This window comes from Pipistrellus kuhlii, unplaced genomic scaffold, assembly GCF_014108245.1.
Source record: "Pipistrellus kuhlii isolate mPipKuh1 unplaced genomic scaffold, mPipKuh1.p scaffold_m20_p_5, whole genome shotgun sequence".
In the NCBI taxonomy this organism is placed as follows: Eukaryota; Metazoa; Chordata; class Mammalia; order Chiroptera; family Vespertilionidae; genus Pipistrellus; species Pipistrellus kuhlii.
Window position 1 is genome coordinate 72121555 of NW_023425551.1, and position 18392 is coordinate 72139946.

Genomic DNA, 18392 nt, shown 5'->3' on the forward strand with positions numbered 1-18392 from the left:
TATGCTTATGTGGTCTTACAGTTTTAATTTAATTTTTTATTGTGGAAGTTTAAATAAATTGCATTTGAGGCCCTTTCAGTTTCTTTGAAAGACAATATTATAGAGTAGTCCAGGTTTTGATAGAGTTTACAGTTAGACTCGTGAGAGGTAGAATTCCATTTGTTTTATTAATTAACCTGTTAACCAAGCAGGACCTATAAATACATCAAACATAAACACTATCAGGAATGAGTAGGTCATATGAGTACGTCCTTGAAATATATATTGCACCTTGAGAGGGAAGGTATATATTTTTTGTAATCTTTTTAAAAAAATATATATTTTATTGATTTTCTTACAGAGAGGAAGGGAGAGAGATAGAGAGCTAGAAACATCGAAGAGAGAGAAACATCGACTAGCTGCCTCTTGCACACCCCCTACCAGGGCAACCAATGTACATGCCCTTGGCCGGAATCGAACCTGGGACCTTTCAGTCCGCAAACCAACGCTCTACTGCTGAGCCAAACCGGCTTCGGCTGTAATCTTTATAATTGTTTATAAAATTTATAATTTTTTAATTCGATGTTTCCATTTTTTGTTGGTATTCTTTTCTATTTGTAATTTTGTATTTTCCTTTGTGCTTTATATATAAATAAACGAAAAAGTATATATTTCATTTATTTTAATTAAGCATAATAAAAAAAATAATGTAAAATTACATCCACTGGGCATGACGTACTGACATATCCTAGTGAAATAGTATGCACCCGTTGTACATTGCGTAATTAAAAAGGGAACTCCCCAGTTAACAGGTTAAATTTGTGACTTTGGGTAATCTAGTTGATCTGTCCATGCCTCTAAATCGTAATAATAGTACCTACCTCACAGCGTCATTTTGACATTTAAATCAGTTTAATAGTGTCTAGCAAATAGTAAATTCTCAGAATTTAAATATCATCTACTTATTGTCATTTTCCTCATTACTGTTATTGATTATATTAATTCTAAATCTTATGTCCTTTCAGATTCATTTTTTCTTTTCTTTTTCTATATTTACTGATGTTAAAAACAGCATTGATTTGGTACCTTTTTGAATAATTTTTACCTGTTCACAAAAGCATACCAAATATAGTAAGATTTTGAATATTTTTTTCCATATGCTATGACTTCATTCAGAAAGCATTTATTGGATTTGCATTATCTGCTATTTCATTTCTTAAAGATGAAAAAGATCAGGTCTCTATCATCACCTAATTAGCACTAATGCTTTTTATGTTATACATGTGCATGTACAAATTCTAAGGGTGTATAATTAGTTCTTGTGACAAATGTTAGAGATGATTTCTGGAAGGGGAAACATTTGATCAAGATCTTAAGAGATACGGTGGTATTAAACAGGATATGAAAGGTGCTGGCAGATTAGGGGTACAACAAAGCCTTCTAGGTAGAGGCAAAGATGCAGAAGCAGTGAAGTGTGGGAAATGTATGTGGGATTACAGGATAAAAGAAAAAATGAAGGCCCTTTTTCTTTTGCATCTTTGAAGTTCTGCCAATTACCTCTTACTATGAGAATGTTAAGATTTTTAAGAATTTACTCTTTGATTCTCTGCCCTAGTATCCTCTGCATAAACCTATATTGTTATCAGCCAAAGTACTACAATTATTGGCTCTTTACTGCTAACATTGTATCCACAAGTCACATGAATTGTACTTATTTTTTTCTCTCTCACCTAATACACAGCTACCTATATGGCGTGGGGTTTTAATTTGCTCTACCAGTATTTAGCCTGTATGTTCCCTTCAGTTGCACACTCTGGGAACAGTTCCTTAGAATCTGAGAACCAAGTGAAATCAATGGGAGATGAATTCATCTAAATGGCTGTTCTTCTCACCTATATCCTTTTCCATAAGAATGTTTTCTTCTTCCACAGGACTCTTCTTTTGATCCTTCCCTTCCTCTATGATAAGTGCTATGGAAGCATCTAGGAGGGTAGATCTGTATATTTACATATACAATAATGCTGAATAAGAAAAAACTATAAACCTTTAGTAGTAAAACCTCAGCATTATGTTCACGAGTCTAGCATGGTAGATTAGGCAGCCCCACCAGTGTTGACTGAGTTCTGTCATTTGTCTAAGTGTTAGCTGACTATCAGCCTATTCAACCATCCTGGGATTCTTCAACTGGAGAATTGAGCTGACTCAGCTCTGCTCCAAGTGTGTAATCTTCCAGCAGATTAGCTTCGGCGTGTTTTCATGGCAGTGGCACAGTGCAAGAGCACAAGTTGAAATATGAGTGCTTCTTAGCCTCTGCTTTCTGACCTCTGCTAATATCTTACTGGCCAAAATACATAATATGATTAAGCTCAGAATTAAGCTTATAGTGTAGAAGCATTTAAAGATATTTGACAATGAGAATTGATATAGTATGTGGTGAAGAATTAGGTCTCTCAATGTAATATACTGCAGAGGAGTATCTAAATCAAACTGGGGATTAGGGAAAATTTCCCAAAAGTGGTACCCCTTGACCTAAATTTTAAAGGAGTTAGTTGAATGAAAGAAGAAACGAAGACATATTTGGCAGAGAGAATATCACATACAAAGGCCCAAATATGTGAAACTCATTGTGCGGTTAGAAATCTACAGGTAGTTTGATAGGTAAAGCAGGAAGAAAACATGTGTAGTTGGAAATAAGTCCAGAACCAAAGGTAAAATCCAGATTTCAAAGACTTTTCATATAATAAGCAAATGAATTAAAAAGTTATAGGATTCTGTGATAGTTCTAAGGCTAGGTGTTAACTACTATTCCCCTCTCCCCCCTTTATTGATTAAGGTATTACATATGTGTCCTTATCCTCCCATTGCCCCCCTCTCCCCCACTCACCCCCTTGGTGTCTGTGTCCATTGGTTAGGCTTATACGCATGCATATAAGTCCTTTGGTTGGTCTCTCCTCTTACCCCCATCCTCCTCTACCTTCCTTCTAAGGTTTGACTGATTGATGCTTCTCTGTTTCTGGATCTGTTTTTGTTCATCAGTTTATGTTGTTCATTATATTCCACAAATGAGTGAGATCATGTGATATTTATCTTTCTCTGACTCCCTTATTTCATTTAGCATAATGCTCTCCAGTTCCATCCATGCTGTTGCAAATGTTAAGAATTCCTTCCTTTTTATTGCAATGTAGTATTCCATTGTGTAGCTGTACCACATTTTTTTTAATCCACTCATCTGCTGATGGGCACTTAGGCTGTTTCCAAATCTTAGCTATGATAAATTGTGCTGCTATGAACATAGGAGTGTATATATCCTTTTTGATTCGTGTTTCTAGTTTCTTGGGATATATTCCTAGAAGTGAGATTACTGGGTCATATGAGAGTTCCATTTTTAGTTTTTTAAGAAAACTCCATACTGTACTCCACAGTGGGTACACCAGTCTGCATTCCCACCAGCAGTGCACTAGGGTTCCTTTTTCTCCACCTCCTCTTCAGCACTTGTCATTTGTTGATTTGTTGATGATAGCCATTCTGATGGGTGTGAGATGATACCTCATTGTCATTTTGATTTGCATCTTTCAGATGATTAGTGACTTTGAGCATGAGCACGTTTTTATTTGTCTCTTGGCCTTCCTTATGTCCTCTTTTGAAAAGTATCTATTTAAGTGTATTGCCCATTTTTTGATTGGATTGTTTATCTTCCTTTTGTTAAGTTGTATGAGTTCCTGTAAATGTTGGAGATTAAACCCTTATTGGTGATAACATTAGCAAATATGTCCTGTCATGCAGTGGGCTTTCTTGTTGTTTTGTTGATGGTTTCTTTTGCTGTTAAAAAGCTTTTATTTTGATGTAGTCCCATTTGATTATTTTCTCTTTAGTTTCCATTGCCCTAGGAGCTGTATCGGTGAAGATACTGCTTCAGCATATGTCTGAGATTTTGCTGCCTGTGGATTTCTCTAATATTTTTATGGTTTTCCCATTTTATGTTTAAGTCCTTATTCTTTTTGAGTTTATTTTTGTGTATGTTGTAAGTTGGGGTTTGATGTTAATTATTACTAATATTTGTATTTTCTTCCAAACAGCTGGTCTTTATTAATATATTTAATAATATATAGGCTGGTGTTTGGAAGGTACATAGATGTTTTATGAAAATTTTCAGTACATTTGGAAGATTGTACATTTTATTCATTGTGAGCTACTAGAAATATAAACTTTTCATAGTATAATTTAAAGATTAACATGAGTTTCAGTGATACTGTGTGTAAACAGCAATAAAAGATTTTTATTACATGCCAAATTTTAAAAGTTGTAGAGTATAAATCTAAAATAATGCCAAAAGATCATTCACATATCCTATATGTTTTTCTTTAGTATAATTTTTATATGTAATTTATAACATCTTTCTTCTGTTACCACTTCTTTATTCATTTTCTGGAGAACAGACTTAAAATGCATTTCTTCTGGCACACTCAATTTCATTTTGATTTGAGGAACATTATGGTAGAATTAGAGAGAAACTTTTTCTTAATGTTCTCAACAAAAGTGACAGATCATTGTCTAGTTTACATATTCTAAAAAGACAGTTGTCTTATACATTTCCTGATTGAAACTAAAGCTCTTTGTGAAGGAACAAATGGAATGTATTATGTACTACAACTGGAATACTTATGCATTTCCCTTTTGGCAGTCATGAATATTTGCAAAATTAATTGCTTAATTGATGATATTATAAATTTTCATTGTTTTCCATATTTTTTGAATTTATAGGTTTATTTAGTCAGTATTATAGTATATGAGACTAAAACTGTTTTTCTAGGTGACAAATTCTGGAAACATAAGTACATTAGGAGAGAATATAGTTACAACAGTAGTATTAATTATGACCAGGTGGTTTTTCTAAAAGGCTATTTAAGGAAATATAATTAAGTAATAATTTTGGCATGAGTTTGCTTTATTTTGAAATGGTGGGGGAAGGGTGATTCTAGTCTTTGCACTCTAGTGAACTTGACATCAATCTCAAAAAAGAATCTGGCATTTTTAATTATGAGGAAATTTCATGAGTTCACAGTACGTATCAGAGTAAAATGATTTCCCTTAATGATAGGGTAATGCCATGGCAGGCAGGATAGTACAAAAATTCAGTGAGATATTCTTATGGGTGAGGTGGAGAACTGGAGTAAAGACAAAGGCACCTTGATAGTTGCTTCACTAGTTCCTAGCCCACAAAGTGCTGGTGTGTAGTCTCAGGGTTATCTCTTAGCTACAGGGCTTTATATTGGGCCTGTGACTTCTTCAACATTTATAAGAGGTTTTCATTTTCTTTGTTAGTTTAAAAGTTTTGGAACCTTTTTCTTTAAATATTATTTTGAGTGGGATCTCAATATATAAACTAAATAAATGCTAAGCTATTCTGTTTCATTGAGGATTGGAAATGGTGATAGTTGCAAAAGGTCTATCTATAAGGATGTGCCATTTAAGTACCCTTTATTAAAGGATAAGAAATGAAGAGTCTTTAACCTTGAAGACTAGTGAGGATGCATGATTTCTTCAGGTAGATTAGTGGTTGCCTTGAGCTGGGGATGGGAATGTGGATTAATTGTACCAGGTGTACCAGTAAATAATGTGGATTTTCAATCAAAGAAAACAAGATAATTTCAAGAGACACATAAAAGTGCTTTATTCAAAGTTATGTCCATCTCTAGCTACACATTTCCCCCATCTTTCATGTAATTTGTGGATACTGTTCCAATAGAACTTTTCTTGTTTTGAGGCAAATCATTCAGAGACCCAATTTTCCACTTCTTGATACATTTTGAAGTGCTCCTCAGAAAGTGCGCGTACCATCTATTGGAACAAGTGGTAATCTGAAGGAGCAAGGTCTGGTGAATATAGCGGGTGGGTTAATACTCCCCAGGCAAGATCTTTTGACGAGTCTTTAACTGTTTTTTAAACATATTTTATTGATTTTTATTACAGAGAGGAAGGTAGAGGATAGAGAGTTAGAAACATCGATCAGCTGCCTCCTGCATACCCCCTACTGGGGATGTGCCCACAACCAAGGTACATATCCTTGACCGAATCAAACCTGGGACATTTCAGTCCGCAGGCTGACTCTATCCACTGAGCCAAACCGGTTTTGGCTTTAACTGGTTTTGAAGTGTGAAGTGATGGTGCATCATCATGAAGCAAAATTACTTTGCTGTGTCTTTTGGCACATTCTGGTTGTTTTATGACCAAAGTGTGGTTCAAATTGATAATTTGTTGTTGGTAGCAATCAGGATTAATGGTTCCACCTGGTTTTAGAAGCTCATACTCATAATACACCACACCTTCCTGATCTCACCAAACGCAGAGCATTGTCTTCTTTCCGAGGCCATTTGGCCTTCCAGTAGATGTTGATGGTTGACCTTGATCAACCCATGATTTTGTGCATTTGGGATTCTCAAAATGAATCCACTTTTCCTCACCAGTCACAATTTGATGCGAAAAAGACTTTCTTTCATACCGTTGAAGCAACATTTTACTGATGACTTTTCAGTTTTCCATTTGTCTTTCAATCAGCTGATGTAGCACCCCTTTTCCTTCCCATTGTTTGTAAATGATCGGAATTGTTTGTTGAGCAACGTTTAATCCTTCTGCAAGTTGTTTTTGAGTTTGACATGCATCTTCATCCCCAGTAATGCTTGGAAATTGTTGATCATCAAATTTTTCAATTGACCTGGACATTCTTTGTCTTTCACATAGAAATCATCATTTTTAAAGCATTTAAACCAGCATTCAGAAGGATATTGAAATGAAGCATGTTCACCACAAGCTTCTCCAACTATATGATAACTTTCAGCAGCATTTTTTTTTCTTCAAAATAAAGTAATGAATTAAAAACTTAACCGCAAATGATCTTTTTTTTTTCTTGGCACAAAATTTGACATTTTTAAGAGTAAAAATATCTGTGTTGTTAACACCTTCAGAAAGTTTGATATAGGAAGTTTTGAAGCTTGCTGTCAATACAACAAAATAGCATACATATCAAATCGCATATATATCAACTTATGTGTAACTCCATCTATTTTTTAAAAATCCGCATTATTAATTGGTACACCTGGTAAAAAGGCAAGAGACTTTTTTTTTAATGATGGAAATATTCTGAAACTGAACAGTAGTGATGGGTACAACTGTATAAATTTACTAAAAGTCACTGAATTAAACCCTTTTTATATGTGATTTTATAGTATACTAGAGGCCTGGTGCACAAATTCATGCACAGGTGGGGTCCGGTTGGCCTACCCTGATTGGGGCCAATCAGACCATACTGGCCAGGGAGAGGGAACACAGAAGGTTGACTGGCCAGCCCCACCCCCTGTCGGGATGGATGGGGCCAATTGGGGGTGGGGTTGGACAGGGGACAGGCCATGGGAGGTTGGCAGGCTGGCCCAGTCCCCTGGTTGAACTCCTGGTTGAGGGGACAATTTGCATATTAGCCTTTTATTGTATAGCATATGTACTATCTCAAGAAAACTTTAAAATGATACTTTCCTAAAAGATTTAAGCAATTTTCTTCATATTTTTGAAGACCTGTCATATGTAAAAGATAGATGTGATATTTCATCTAGTTTTAGGTGACAAAACTAAGCCTCATGTGTGAAAGTTAACAGAGAAACATAATTTTATTTACTCTTAAGGAATAGCACTCCAAAAGTGGGAGAGACTGAGGTGGGGGGGGGGGGGGTCTTTAAGAGGTTTAAATGACAATTTACCTAAGTATGCCAGGCACATGTAAAGTACTTAATAAATGTTTGCTCTTCAAAGAAAAATAGATGTAGGTAAAGTAATAGTACATAAGTATATATGTTTGCAATGTGTTTGTGTGTGTGTGTATATAAATGTGTATGTATAATTTTGAGAGAGAGAAAATGTTCCAAAATGATAACAGTTGGTGAATCTATACGAAAATTGCATATTTTCATTGTACCATTATTTTGTGTGTTTTTTTCTGTTGATATGAAATTTTTAAAAATAAAAAGTTAAAAGGGGAAAAAGTGAGGACTCATGGTTAGGTTGATAGGGCTGTTAGAACAGATTTTCTTAAACCCTATGAAACTTAATGAAATCACCATTCACTATCTGAAATAGAAAAAAATGAATTTATTTTTCTTGTTAAAGAACAATGTATGCTGGTCATACACAGCCTCTTAGCAGGAAAACTACTCATCTTACTAGTGCAGGAAGCATGGGTGCAGGGGTTGGCATTGTTCTGGAGGAGAATGTCATCTAGTAGTGAGGACTCAGACCCCTGCACTCAGAGGAAGGATTATTGGCATGATTCTGTTCCTGACTGGCTTCCAGCAGTGACGAGCTGCCATTGTGAGGAGACCCAGTGGCCAGCTTAATATCCTCAGGGTGACTGCTAACCATAGCTACTGAAAACTCCCTCATTTGTGCAACTTTCAAAATTCTCAGCTAGTGTAAAATTTAGTGCCTGATATTGAGGGCCACAAGAAATATTTGATCAGTGATTAATAAGTTAAAAAAACAATTATTATTACACATCATCATCTCATTGTTTAAAACGGAAGAACTTGGAAGTTCTAACACTTGAGGCTGCTGCTTATTTTGGCTCCTCTCACTAAGGGTCTGAAGTCATATTGGCGTCCTTTTCCTTATATCAGTTTTGCCTGAATTGATTTTCAATGCTACATAACTAAATGGGCTTAGAAAAATAATTACATACCCAGTAAATACATTGAAAACCGAAAGTTTCTTTTTTTCAGAACTACTCAGTGTCTAATATGGTAATATGCGTTACAAATCTAGAAAATACTAAAATATATGGCATTTCCTAAACTCATTTACCTACAGAATACTTTTTGTCTGGATAATATCAATTTTTCTGTCCAGTTTGCCACATTTATCCATTTTAATTTTCTAAATATATGTATAATGCAAAATTTTATTTTTAAGTGACTTTCTCACAGTATGTAATTCATAAGCTTATTTTCTCTAACGCCATGGGCAAATCTCTTAACTTTATTGGGTCTTTGATTCCCAGTCCATGAAATGTGCTTGAAAATTTGGGTGAAATTTGTGATTATAGTGTGTCTATATCCAATGTTATAGAAGTTAATTTTTGACTTTTAACTTTCAGCAACAATAAGATAAATTCTTGTATAATTAAATATTTCCAGGGCCTATAGGGACTAAAACAACTTTTATGAAATTATTGCATATTTCTCTAAAAAGCTTAAGATTTTAAAAATGTATTTATTAATTGATTGATTTTAGTGATTTGAGAGAGAGAGAGAGAGAGAGAGAGAGAGAGAGAGAGAGAGGCACACACACACAGACATTGATTTGTTTGTTCCACTTACTTATGAATTCATTGGTTGATTTTTGTATGTGCCCTGCCTTGGCAACCGGACCCATAATTTTGGTGTATCGGGACAATGTGCTAACCAGCTGAGCTACCCAGTCAAGGCTTTGTATTTGTTTATTTATTTGTAAAATTTTAAATTTATGTTTTCCTTACTGTTCAAAAATAGTATTATATAGGGTTAGGCAAAAGTAGATTTACAGTTGTTAGTATGAAAAATAATATATCAATTAATAAATAATAATACAGGGAGTACTCTTTCACCTACTCACAACTATAAACTTAATTTTATCCCACCCTGTATTAGTTTCAGGTATATAACATGGTGATTAGTCATTTCCCTATCTTACATGAAGTGACCATACTGATAATCTAGCACCACATACAGTTATAATATTATTGACTGTATTCTGTGAGCTGTATCTTATATCTCTGTACAGTTTCTATAACTGGCAATTTGTACTTCCCAATCCCTTTTATCTTTTTCATTCCTTCCCCAAAGCTCTCCAATCTAGAGACCTTAAATTCTCTATTTGAATTTGTTTTCTTTGCTTATTTATTTTGTTTTATAGATTTCACATGTAAGTGAAATCATATGTTTTTGGTCGTTCTCAGTCTGAGTTATTTCACTTAGCCTAATCCCATGGTCAGCAAACTGCAGCTTGCGAGCCACATCCAGCTCTTTGGCCCCTTGAGTATGGCTCTTCCACAAAATACCACGGCCTGGCCCGAGTCTGTTTTGAAGAAGTGGCAATAGAAGAAGTTTAAGTTTTAATAATTTGGCTCTTAAAAGAAATTTCAATCATTGTACTGTTGATATTTGGCTCTGTTGACTAATGAGTTTGCTGACCACTGGCCTAATCCCTTCCAGGTCCATCCATTCTCACAAGTGCCAAGATTTCATTCTTTTTTAATGGCTGTATAATATTGCCTTGAATATATGGACCACATCTTTATCCATTTGTCTTGATGAAAATTTAGTTAGTGTCCATATCTTGGTTATTATCGATATAAGTAATGGTGCAGTGAATATAGGGTTTTTTTTTTGTTTTGTTGTTTTTCAGAATTATTGTTTGGATTTCTTCAGATAAATGCCTAAGTAGTTATTTATTTATTTATTTATTTATTTATTTATTTATTTATTTATTTTGAGGAACCTCTATATTGTTTTCATAGTGGCTGCACCAATTTACAACCCCACCAACAGTGTATGAAGGTTCCCTTTTCCAACATTTATTTATTGAGTTGTTGATAATAGCTATTCTGACAGGGATGAGGTTATATCTCATTGTGGTTCAGATTTGCATTTCCCTTGATGATTAGTGATGTTGAGCATTTTTTCATTTTTCTGTTGGCCATTTGTATATCCTCTTTGAAGAAATGTCTATTCATGTCTTCTGTTTAATTGGATTACGTGTATTTTTTGTTTGTGTTTTTTTATATATTTTGGATCCCTTATCAGATGTATCATTTGCAAATATCTTCTATTCATTATTTTATTTTTTTGTTTTGTTGATGGTTTCCTTATATTTTTCACAAAACAGGAACAAGTAATACAAAAGTTTATATGAAACCACAAAAGGCTCCGAATAGACAAATTCAATATAGAGAAATAAGGACCAAGTTGGATTTATCATGCTACCTGATATCAAACTATACTACAAGGTTTTAATAATCTAACAACAGGATTCTGGCATAAAAGAAGACACATAGATCAATAGAACAGAATAGAGAGCCCAGAAATAAACCCATGTCTATATGATCAATTAATATATAACAAGACAGGCACAAATGTACAATGGGGAAAACACAGTCTCTATAATAAATGGTGTTAGAAAAACTGGGCAGATGCATGCAAAAATAATGAAATCTTACACCATATATATATAAATAAACTCAATGGGTTATACCAGTGGTTGGCAAACTAATTAGTTAACAGAGCCAAATATCAATAGTACAATGATTGGAATTTCTTTTGAGAGCCGAAAACCGACTCTGTGCATGGGCCACAAAGTTTCAATCACACTGTGCGTGTGTGCCTGCATGTGGTATTTTGTCGAAGAGCCACATTCAAGAAGCCAAAGAGCTGCATATGACTCGCGAGCCGCAGTTTGCCGACCACTGGGTTAGACTCTAATTGTAAGATCTGAAACCATAAAACTTCTAGAAAAAACATAAACAATAAACTCTTAGACATTGATCTTAAATTTTTTTTAAGTATGTCTTCTAGGGCAAAGAAAATAAAAGCCAAAACAAATAAATAAAACTAAATACATCAAACTAAAAAGCTTCTGCACTGTAAGACTTAGAAATTAGTTATGCAAAGTAGTTGAACCAGACTTTATATTATTTTGTTAATCTTTGGTAAGTAAGCATCTAAGAATAATGTATCTAATTTGTTAGTTTTTGCTCATTTAACATAGAATTGCAGAAGATTATTTCTAGTTGAAATAAAAGCCTTTAATTAGATTTGTGACCGTAAGATGGTTATTTAATTTTCTTGACCTTCATTTTTTTTTTATTAAAATAAGATAAATGAAGTAAATCTTTTTGCTCTATCCCTGGCCTACCATTCATTCATTATCTTTTTATTCCTCTAATAAGGAATAATTTGCTTTATGCTGTTACTTATTACAGTTTGAATATGGGGATATTTGCTTTTTGGGAATATAAGATATAAGAGGAAATTGCTCTGAATTGTAATACGAAATTCATATGCATATGTCATTTGTGTAAACTTCTTAATATGCACATTTTCATGCCTTGTGCTATGATAATTCTAGGTGAACTTTCCTAGTTAAGTCTGGTTTTTGCAAAATTGTCTAATTTATGTTTTCTTCTCATTTATTAAAAGCTATTTCTCTCATACATCAAAGATTAATACATGATTATTTTAATATTTCACACTGCCCATCTCCTGATTCTGTTTTCCTTTATCTTATGCTATATTTTTAACATATACATCACTTCTTTAGTAATTTATAATATTAATTATATTGATTTTTGTATCCTTTCCTCATTGGAATGCAAATTCTACTCTTTTTGTCTTTTGTTTAATGTGTTTTGTTCATTGATGATCCTAAGTAATGGCAAGTGTGCCTGAAACATACTAGGTACTTAATATCAATAGGTGATATACATATAATAGTGTTTTTTCAAAGTTTTAACTGGCCTTAACTTTCATTTTTTTATTTTTTATTTTTTTATTTTTTAAATATATTTTATTGATTTTTCACAGAGAGAGAGAGAGAGAGAGTTAGAAACATCGATGAGAGATTCAGAATCATCGATCAGCTGCCTCTTGCACACCCCTCACTGGGGATGTGCCCGCAACCAAGGTACATGCCCTTGACCGGAATCGGACCCGGGACCTTTCAGTCCCCAAGCCGATGCTCTATCCATTGAGCCAAACCGGTCTCAGCTTAACTTTCATTTTACTTTATACAAATATATGTGTATTTTTCACACTGATATATTATAAATTTTACAGACCATGAATGATAATTTTATACTCTTTTCTTATATTTTTCTACATTTATATCTACTTGCTAGAAAAACTGTTATCCTAGGTATTCATTTGATGTTTTAATTTACTTATCACTTTGACCTTTTCAAAACCAATTGAATTAATTTCTTACTTTGAAAAATAGATAAAATCATTGAGGTATATGAAAGTTAGAGGTGATAAAAATTGAAGAGTAAGGATAATTTGCATGTGTTTTAACTGTCTGGTTGCCTTAAATGAATGATCATAGCAATCTTATGCACTACCCACCCCTTTGAACAGTGGGTAAATCATTCTCAACAGATATTGGGTAAGAATGACATAAGCAGTATGATGTCTGTGTTTGGACGTGCTGTCTAGTGCCAGGTTAGCTGACAAGAGTGTAGTGAGGGCTGTAACCTGCTATTCACTCTAATTCCAGTTAGGAGAAATTCCTGGATATTATAGTAATACCTAGTTTATAAAGTATAATCAAATAAATAGTTTGAAGGGAAAAAGGAAACTTTCTTTTGGGGACAGAAAGGCACCTAGAACCTTCTTACAATAAGCAGTAGTCACTTGGTGTCCATTCAAAGTAATGTCAGTTACCTGAGGTAGAAAAATGTCCAAAAACCAGAAGTAATAAAAAAAAAAAAGTAACTAACTCCCAAGACCACAGCAATTTACTTAGCCACAGCATCCAGAATGAGTTAACCACATTAGAGTTCGTAGCCAGTAGTAAGTACTGAAAGCAGCTCAGCATCCAAGAAGATGAATACATGGCAGTAAAGAAATGTCTCTTAGTCCTTTCTTTTTGGTGAGTTCATGGATGCTTTATGAGCAGGTCTGCTTGTGGGCCTTGCGTTCTTCCTGACGGGCCCAGCAGGTTCTTTGCCACAGATTTTTATCAAAGTTACACTCTTGGCTTCTTTTTCAGAATCTATTTTCTATTAAAACTCAATCAGCTTTATTGAGGTATAATCTATAATAATAAAAGGATAGTATGCTAATTAGACTGGATGTCATTCTGGACAAAGCTGGGGTGTCGGGCAGGGGGCGGGGTAGGAGTGGGGAGAGGAGGAGAAGCCAACCCAGGTCCTGGGTGCCTGTGGGTGGCCTGGGGGAGGCCAGCCTGCAGGTGGCCGGAGGAGGGAAGTCCTGTTTCCAGGTGCCCAAGGAAAGCCAGTGTCAGCCCTGTTTCTGGGATCTGGGGGAAGTAAGGCCTACTCTTGCATGAATTTCCATGCATCAGGCCTCTAGTTGACTAATAAAATTGTAAGCTATTTAAAGTGTACAATATGAGGACTTGTTATATGTATGCATTGTGAAAGGATCTCCTTTATTATAGAATCCTTTTCAGTCCTTCACTCTATTCTTAAACAGGGCTTGACAATTTGAAAACATTTTGGAAAAGTAAATACCCTTAAAAATTTTACACAAATCAAAAAATAAGATAGATAACACTGCTTTCACTTGATGTAAGAGAGATGCAATTCATTGTCCATAAGAAACTGTACCACTACTCTGTTACTTGAGAAAACAATTGTACTTTATTAAACAGATAATTGTAGTAAATATCTTTCACCTTCTCCATTCTTAGCTTTGTAAGTCTTGATACTGGTGTGATTAATTTTTTATTTTTTGCAGGTTTTCTTTAGGTGATTCTAGGAGGCCTCTTCATGAAACAGCAGTTTTGGTAGAAGATGTGGTACACACTCAGTTAATTAATCTGGTAAGAACATATATAATCTCATTTGTTATCTCTCCTCTGCATTCTGCTTATGTTGGGATTGCATTTGGAATTTTTTGTCAGTTTTATTGAGTTACAGTTTACATGTAGCAAAATTTTACCAGTTTTGATGACTTATTCTTATGTGACTACCAACACAATCAAGATATGAGGACATTTTCATCATCCATAGAAGTTCCCACGGGTCGCCTGTATAAATCAGTTTTTTCACTTACCCTCTGAGCCCTGGTAATAACTTTTATAATCTGTATTCTATCACTATGTAAGCATAGTTTTTCCAGTACTATTTTTAAATCCTTTTTATTTTGAATTTTAGACATCAAAATATTGTATAAATAGAATAGTACAGAGAATTCCTAAATACTCTTCAATGCCATCTCTTAACATCTGACATAACTATAGTACAATTATAAAACCAGGAAGTAATAAGGGCATAATACTGTTAATACAATTATCAACCTTATTTGAATTTCATCTTTTTTTCTCAATGTCCCTATTCTCTTCCAGGAGCCAATTCAAGATAAAAAGAATATTTGCATGGTCACCAAATATTTCCCCTAAGATACTTATTAACAACAAAATGAAAAAAAAGTAACTTATTAATAGAAGTTAGGGGTCTTTCTAAGGGTATCATATCAACAGGTTTATGTTTGTCCATAAATTTTAGCATTCATCAGTATATTTTAAGATAATTATTACCATACTAGAAGCTTGGTACACAAAATGCGTACACAGGTAGGATCCCTAGGCCTGGCCGGAGATCAGGGCTGATTAGGGACTTCTGGCTGCTAGCTGGGGTCCTTCTTTCCGTGCTGCCCTCTGGTGGTCAGCACTCATCCATAGCTGTTTCCATCTGGTCTCCCGGTTAAATTCCCAAGGGGACACTTTGTATATTAGCCTTTTATATATATAGATATTTACCTAATAGTGGTTTTCTATTTCCTTCTTTCCTTTTCTGTTTTTTTAATTTCTATTATCCTTAAAGGAATAGCCATTCTTTATCACCACATATTTATTTAATTTTAACATATAGATGAACTAAAACATATTTCAATTTTATCTTTAGGGTATTATGCAGTAATATTAGTTATTTTTATTGTTCAGATTGTACCAGTGAAAAACACTGTCATATTCTTTTCCCATTTTTCTATCTGGTTTTCGGTCCTAGGTTGATATATATTAGAAATATTAGTCCTTTGTTTATGGTATATGTTAATAAATCCTTTCAGTGGATCAGTTTTCTTTCTACTTGTTATTTTAAGAGATTAAAGTTCATTAATCATTTATTGCCTTTGGATTTAGAATCATAGTTAGAAAGGCTTTTCTTTATACTAAGTTTAAAGAGATAATCATTCAGTTTTGTCTTCTAGTACTTGTATGACTTTCCTTTTTAATGTTTAGATCCCTAGTTCATCTATAAATTATTTTTGTTATTGTGTAAGCTATTTTGTTTTTGATACATTTGAGATATTTCCTTTATGATACTCTAAATTAGTATATATGCTTTAGGGTATATTTCTAATTTTGTATTCTGTGCCATTGCTTAAATTGTCTATACATGTGCTATTATAATATGACATTTTTAATTATACCAATTTTATAGTACAGTTTAAAGATTGTTACAGCTAGTCTTACCTTGTAATTTTTCTTTCTCAATATGCTCCTGGCATTTCTTATATGTTTATTTTTCCAAGTGAATGTTATATTAAACTTTGTAGATTCATAAAATAGCTTATTGGTATTTTTATTGAGATTGCATGAATTCATAAATTTAGAGAGAACTACATCTTTATAGTGTTGAATCAATTTAAGAATAGGAACTGTCTTAACATTTTTTTCAAGACTACTTTTGTGTCTTTCATGAGTGTTATAACATTTTTCTTCTATAGGCTTCATGTATTTCTTGTTAGATTGATTCCTAAGTGTAATCTTCTTTGGTGCTATTGTAAATGGTTTTCTCAATAATCAAATCATGACTGAAAACTTCCGAAATATGTAAATCTACAGATTCAAGAAACTGAGCCCACTCTAAACAGGGTAATCCCCCCAAAATGCATGTTCCAACTACTGAATACTAAAGACATGATGTAAATCTGAAAGTAGCCAGATTTTTTATAAGGGAACAATGATTTGAAACATAGCTGAAATCTCATTAGAAAATATGGAGACTAGAGGGAAATGGTAGTTCTATATTTAATATTTTGAGAAACCTCCATACTGTTTTCCAACTTACATTTCTATTAACATCCTGCAAGGATTCCTTCTTTTCCACATCTCACCACCACTTGTTATCTTATGTCTTTTTTTTTTTTTTTTTTTTTAAATAATAGCTACCTAACATGCTATTATTTGCTAAAGTTTGATATCTCATTGTGGTTTTGATTTGAATTTCTCTGATGATAAGTGATGTTCAGCATCTTTTCATATACCTGTTGGCCAGCTGCATAAATTCTTAGGAAAAATGTCTATCAGATCCTTTTCTTATTTTTTAAAAAAACTTTATAATGTTTTCATGTATGTTTTATTTGGTTATTATTAAATCTCAGTGAGGATATTGTTATTCCTAATTTGAATGGCCAAGTGAAGAAAGATGATTTGCCCAAAGTTATAGGCTTAGTAAGTGGTGGAGTTGGAACCAGGATTGGGGCTTCCTGATACCCATCCTTTGCAAGTATTAAAATTATTTCTTTTTTATTTTCTTTTACTATAGAGTTTATCAGGTCCTTATATATTTTAGATATTAACCCCTTATCAGATATTTGGTTTACTAATATTTTCTCCCATTTCATAGGTTGCTTTTTCATTTTATCATTACTTTTGCTTGCAGTAGCTTTTTAATTTGATAAAGTTTTAGTTGTTTATTTTTTAGTTTTGTTACTTGTGTTTTTAGTGTCATATCCAGGAAGAAAAAAAAAATCATGGGCAAGACCAATGTCAAAGAGTTTTTCCCATGTTTTCTTCTGGGAATTTTATAGTTTCAGGTCTTACATTTAAGTCTTTAAGACATTTTGAGCTAATTTTTATGTGTTATGTAAGATAGGGTATCCCAAAAATACCCATATACTTTAACAGTTGATAGCTCAATTGATGTTTCCTTCTTTTCAGATTCAACCCATTGGGATTAGTAATTATTCAAAGTATATATGCATTTTTGGGACACCCTGTACATATAGGCATCCCCTGCCTTTTGAAAGTTTGTGTTCCACCACTTCACTTTTACTAAAGACCTACCCCAGTACCTGTTTCCACTAACCTGAAGAAATCTGAAGAGGATTTTGACTTTTACAAAAAAGGCAAAAAGGGAAAATAGTGTTCAGTCTTTGTTTTGTATTGAGCCATTATAGTGGCAGCAGTACCCAGAGCAATGAGAACTATACTGGAACTATACTCAGGATTGCAGCATCAATAAATGAATTGCTCCTATAATGCTATTAATTATAATATCCTTTCACATTCTAAGCTGCCATGATTTCTGATGACTGTATAGGTGCTTTTATTTTCTATTCACTCAGTTACTTGTCAGAGGGTCTCTTCATTTTATGCTTAGAATATAATTACATTTCATTTCAAAATTATATTAGAAATTCACTATATTAGTTTACAGGTAAGGAATAAGCTATTCAATCTGTTGTACTGTTTTCATATCAGAACCAGTTTTTCAAGGTCATGGTAATAATCTTTAATTGTAAAAATTAGTAACAAATTTATATGTGTGAAAATTGATTGCTTAAATCTCCCATCTTGGTCAGCATGCGCTGAGTTGTCTATCCCTGCTTTCCCACTCCCCTCCTATAATACTTCTAATACTTTTTAACTTA

The 18392-nt window shown here is 33.6% G+C and overlaps 1 protein-coding gene across 2 annotated transcripts in view; it reads left to right on the plus strand.

Moving 5' to 3' along the window:
• The window catches only part of SUPT3H (SPT3 homolog, SAGA and STAGA complex component), a 393577-nt gene that overhangs the window by 162055 nt on the left and 213130 nt on the right, over nucleotides 1-18392 (plus strand). For both annotated transcript variants that reach the window (XM_045573190.1, XM_045573189.1), the window contains exon 3: nucleotides 14472-14556. In XM_045573190.1, the coding sequence (XP_045429146.1) occupies nucleotides 14472-14556 (85 nt within the window). The remainder of the gene's footprint in view (nucleotides 1-14471; nucleotides 14557-18392) is intronic.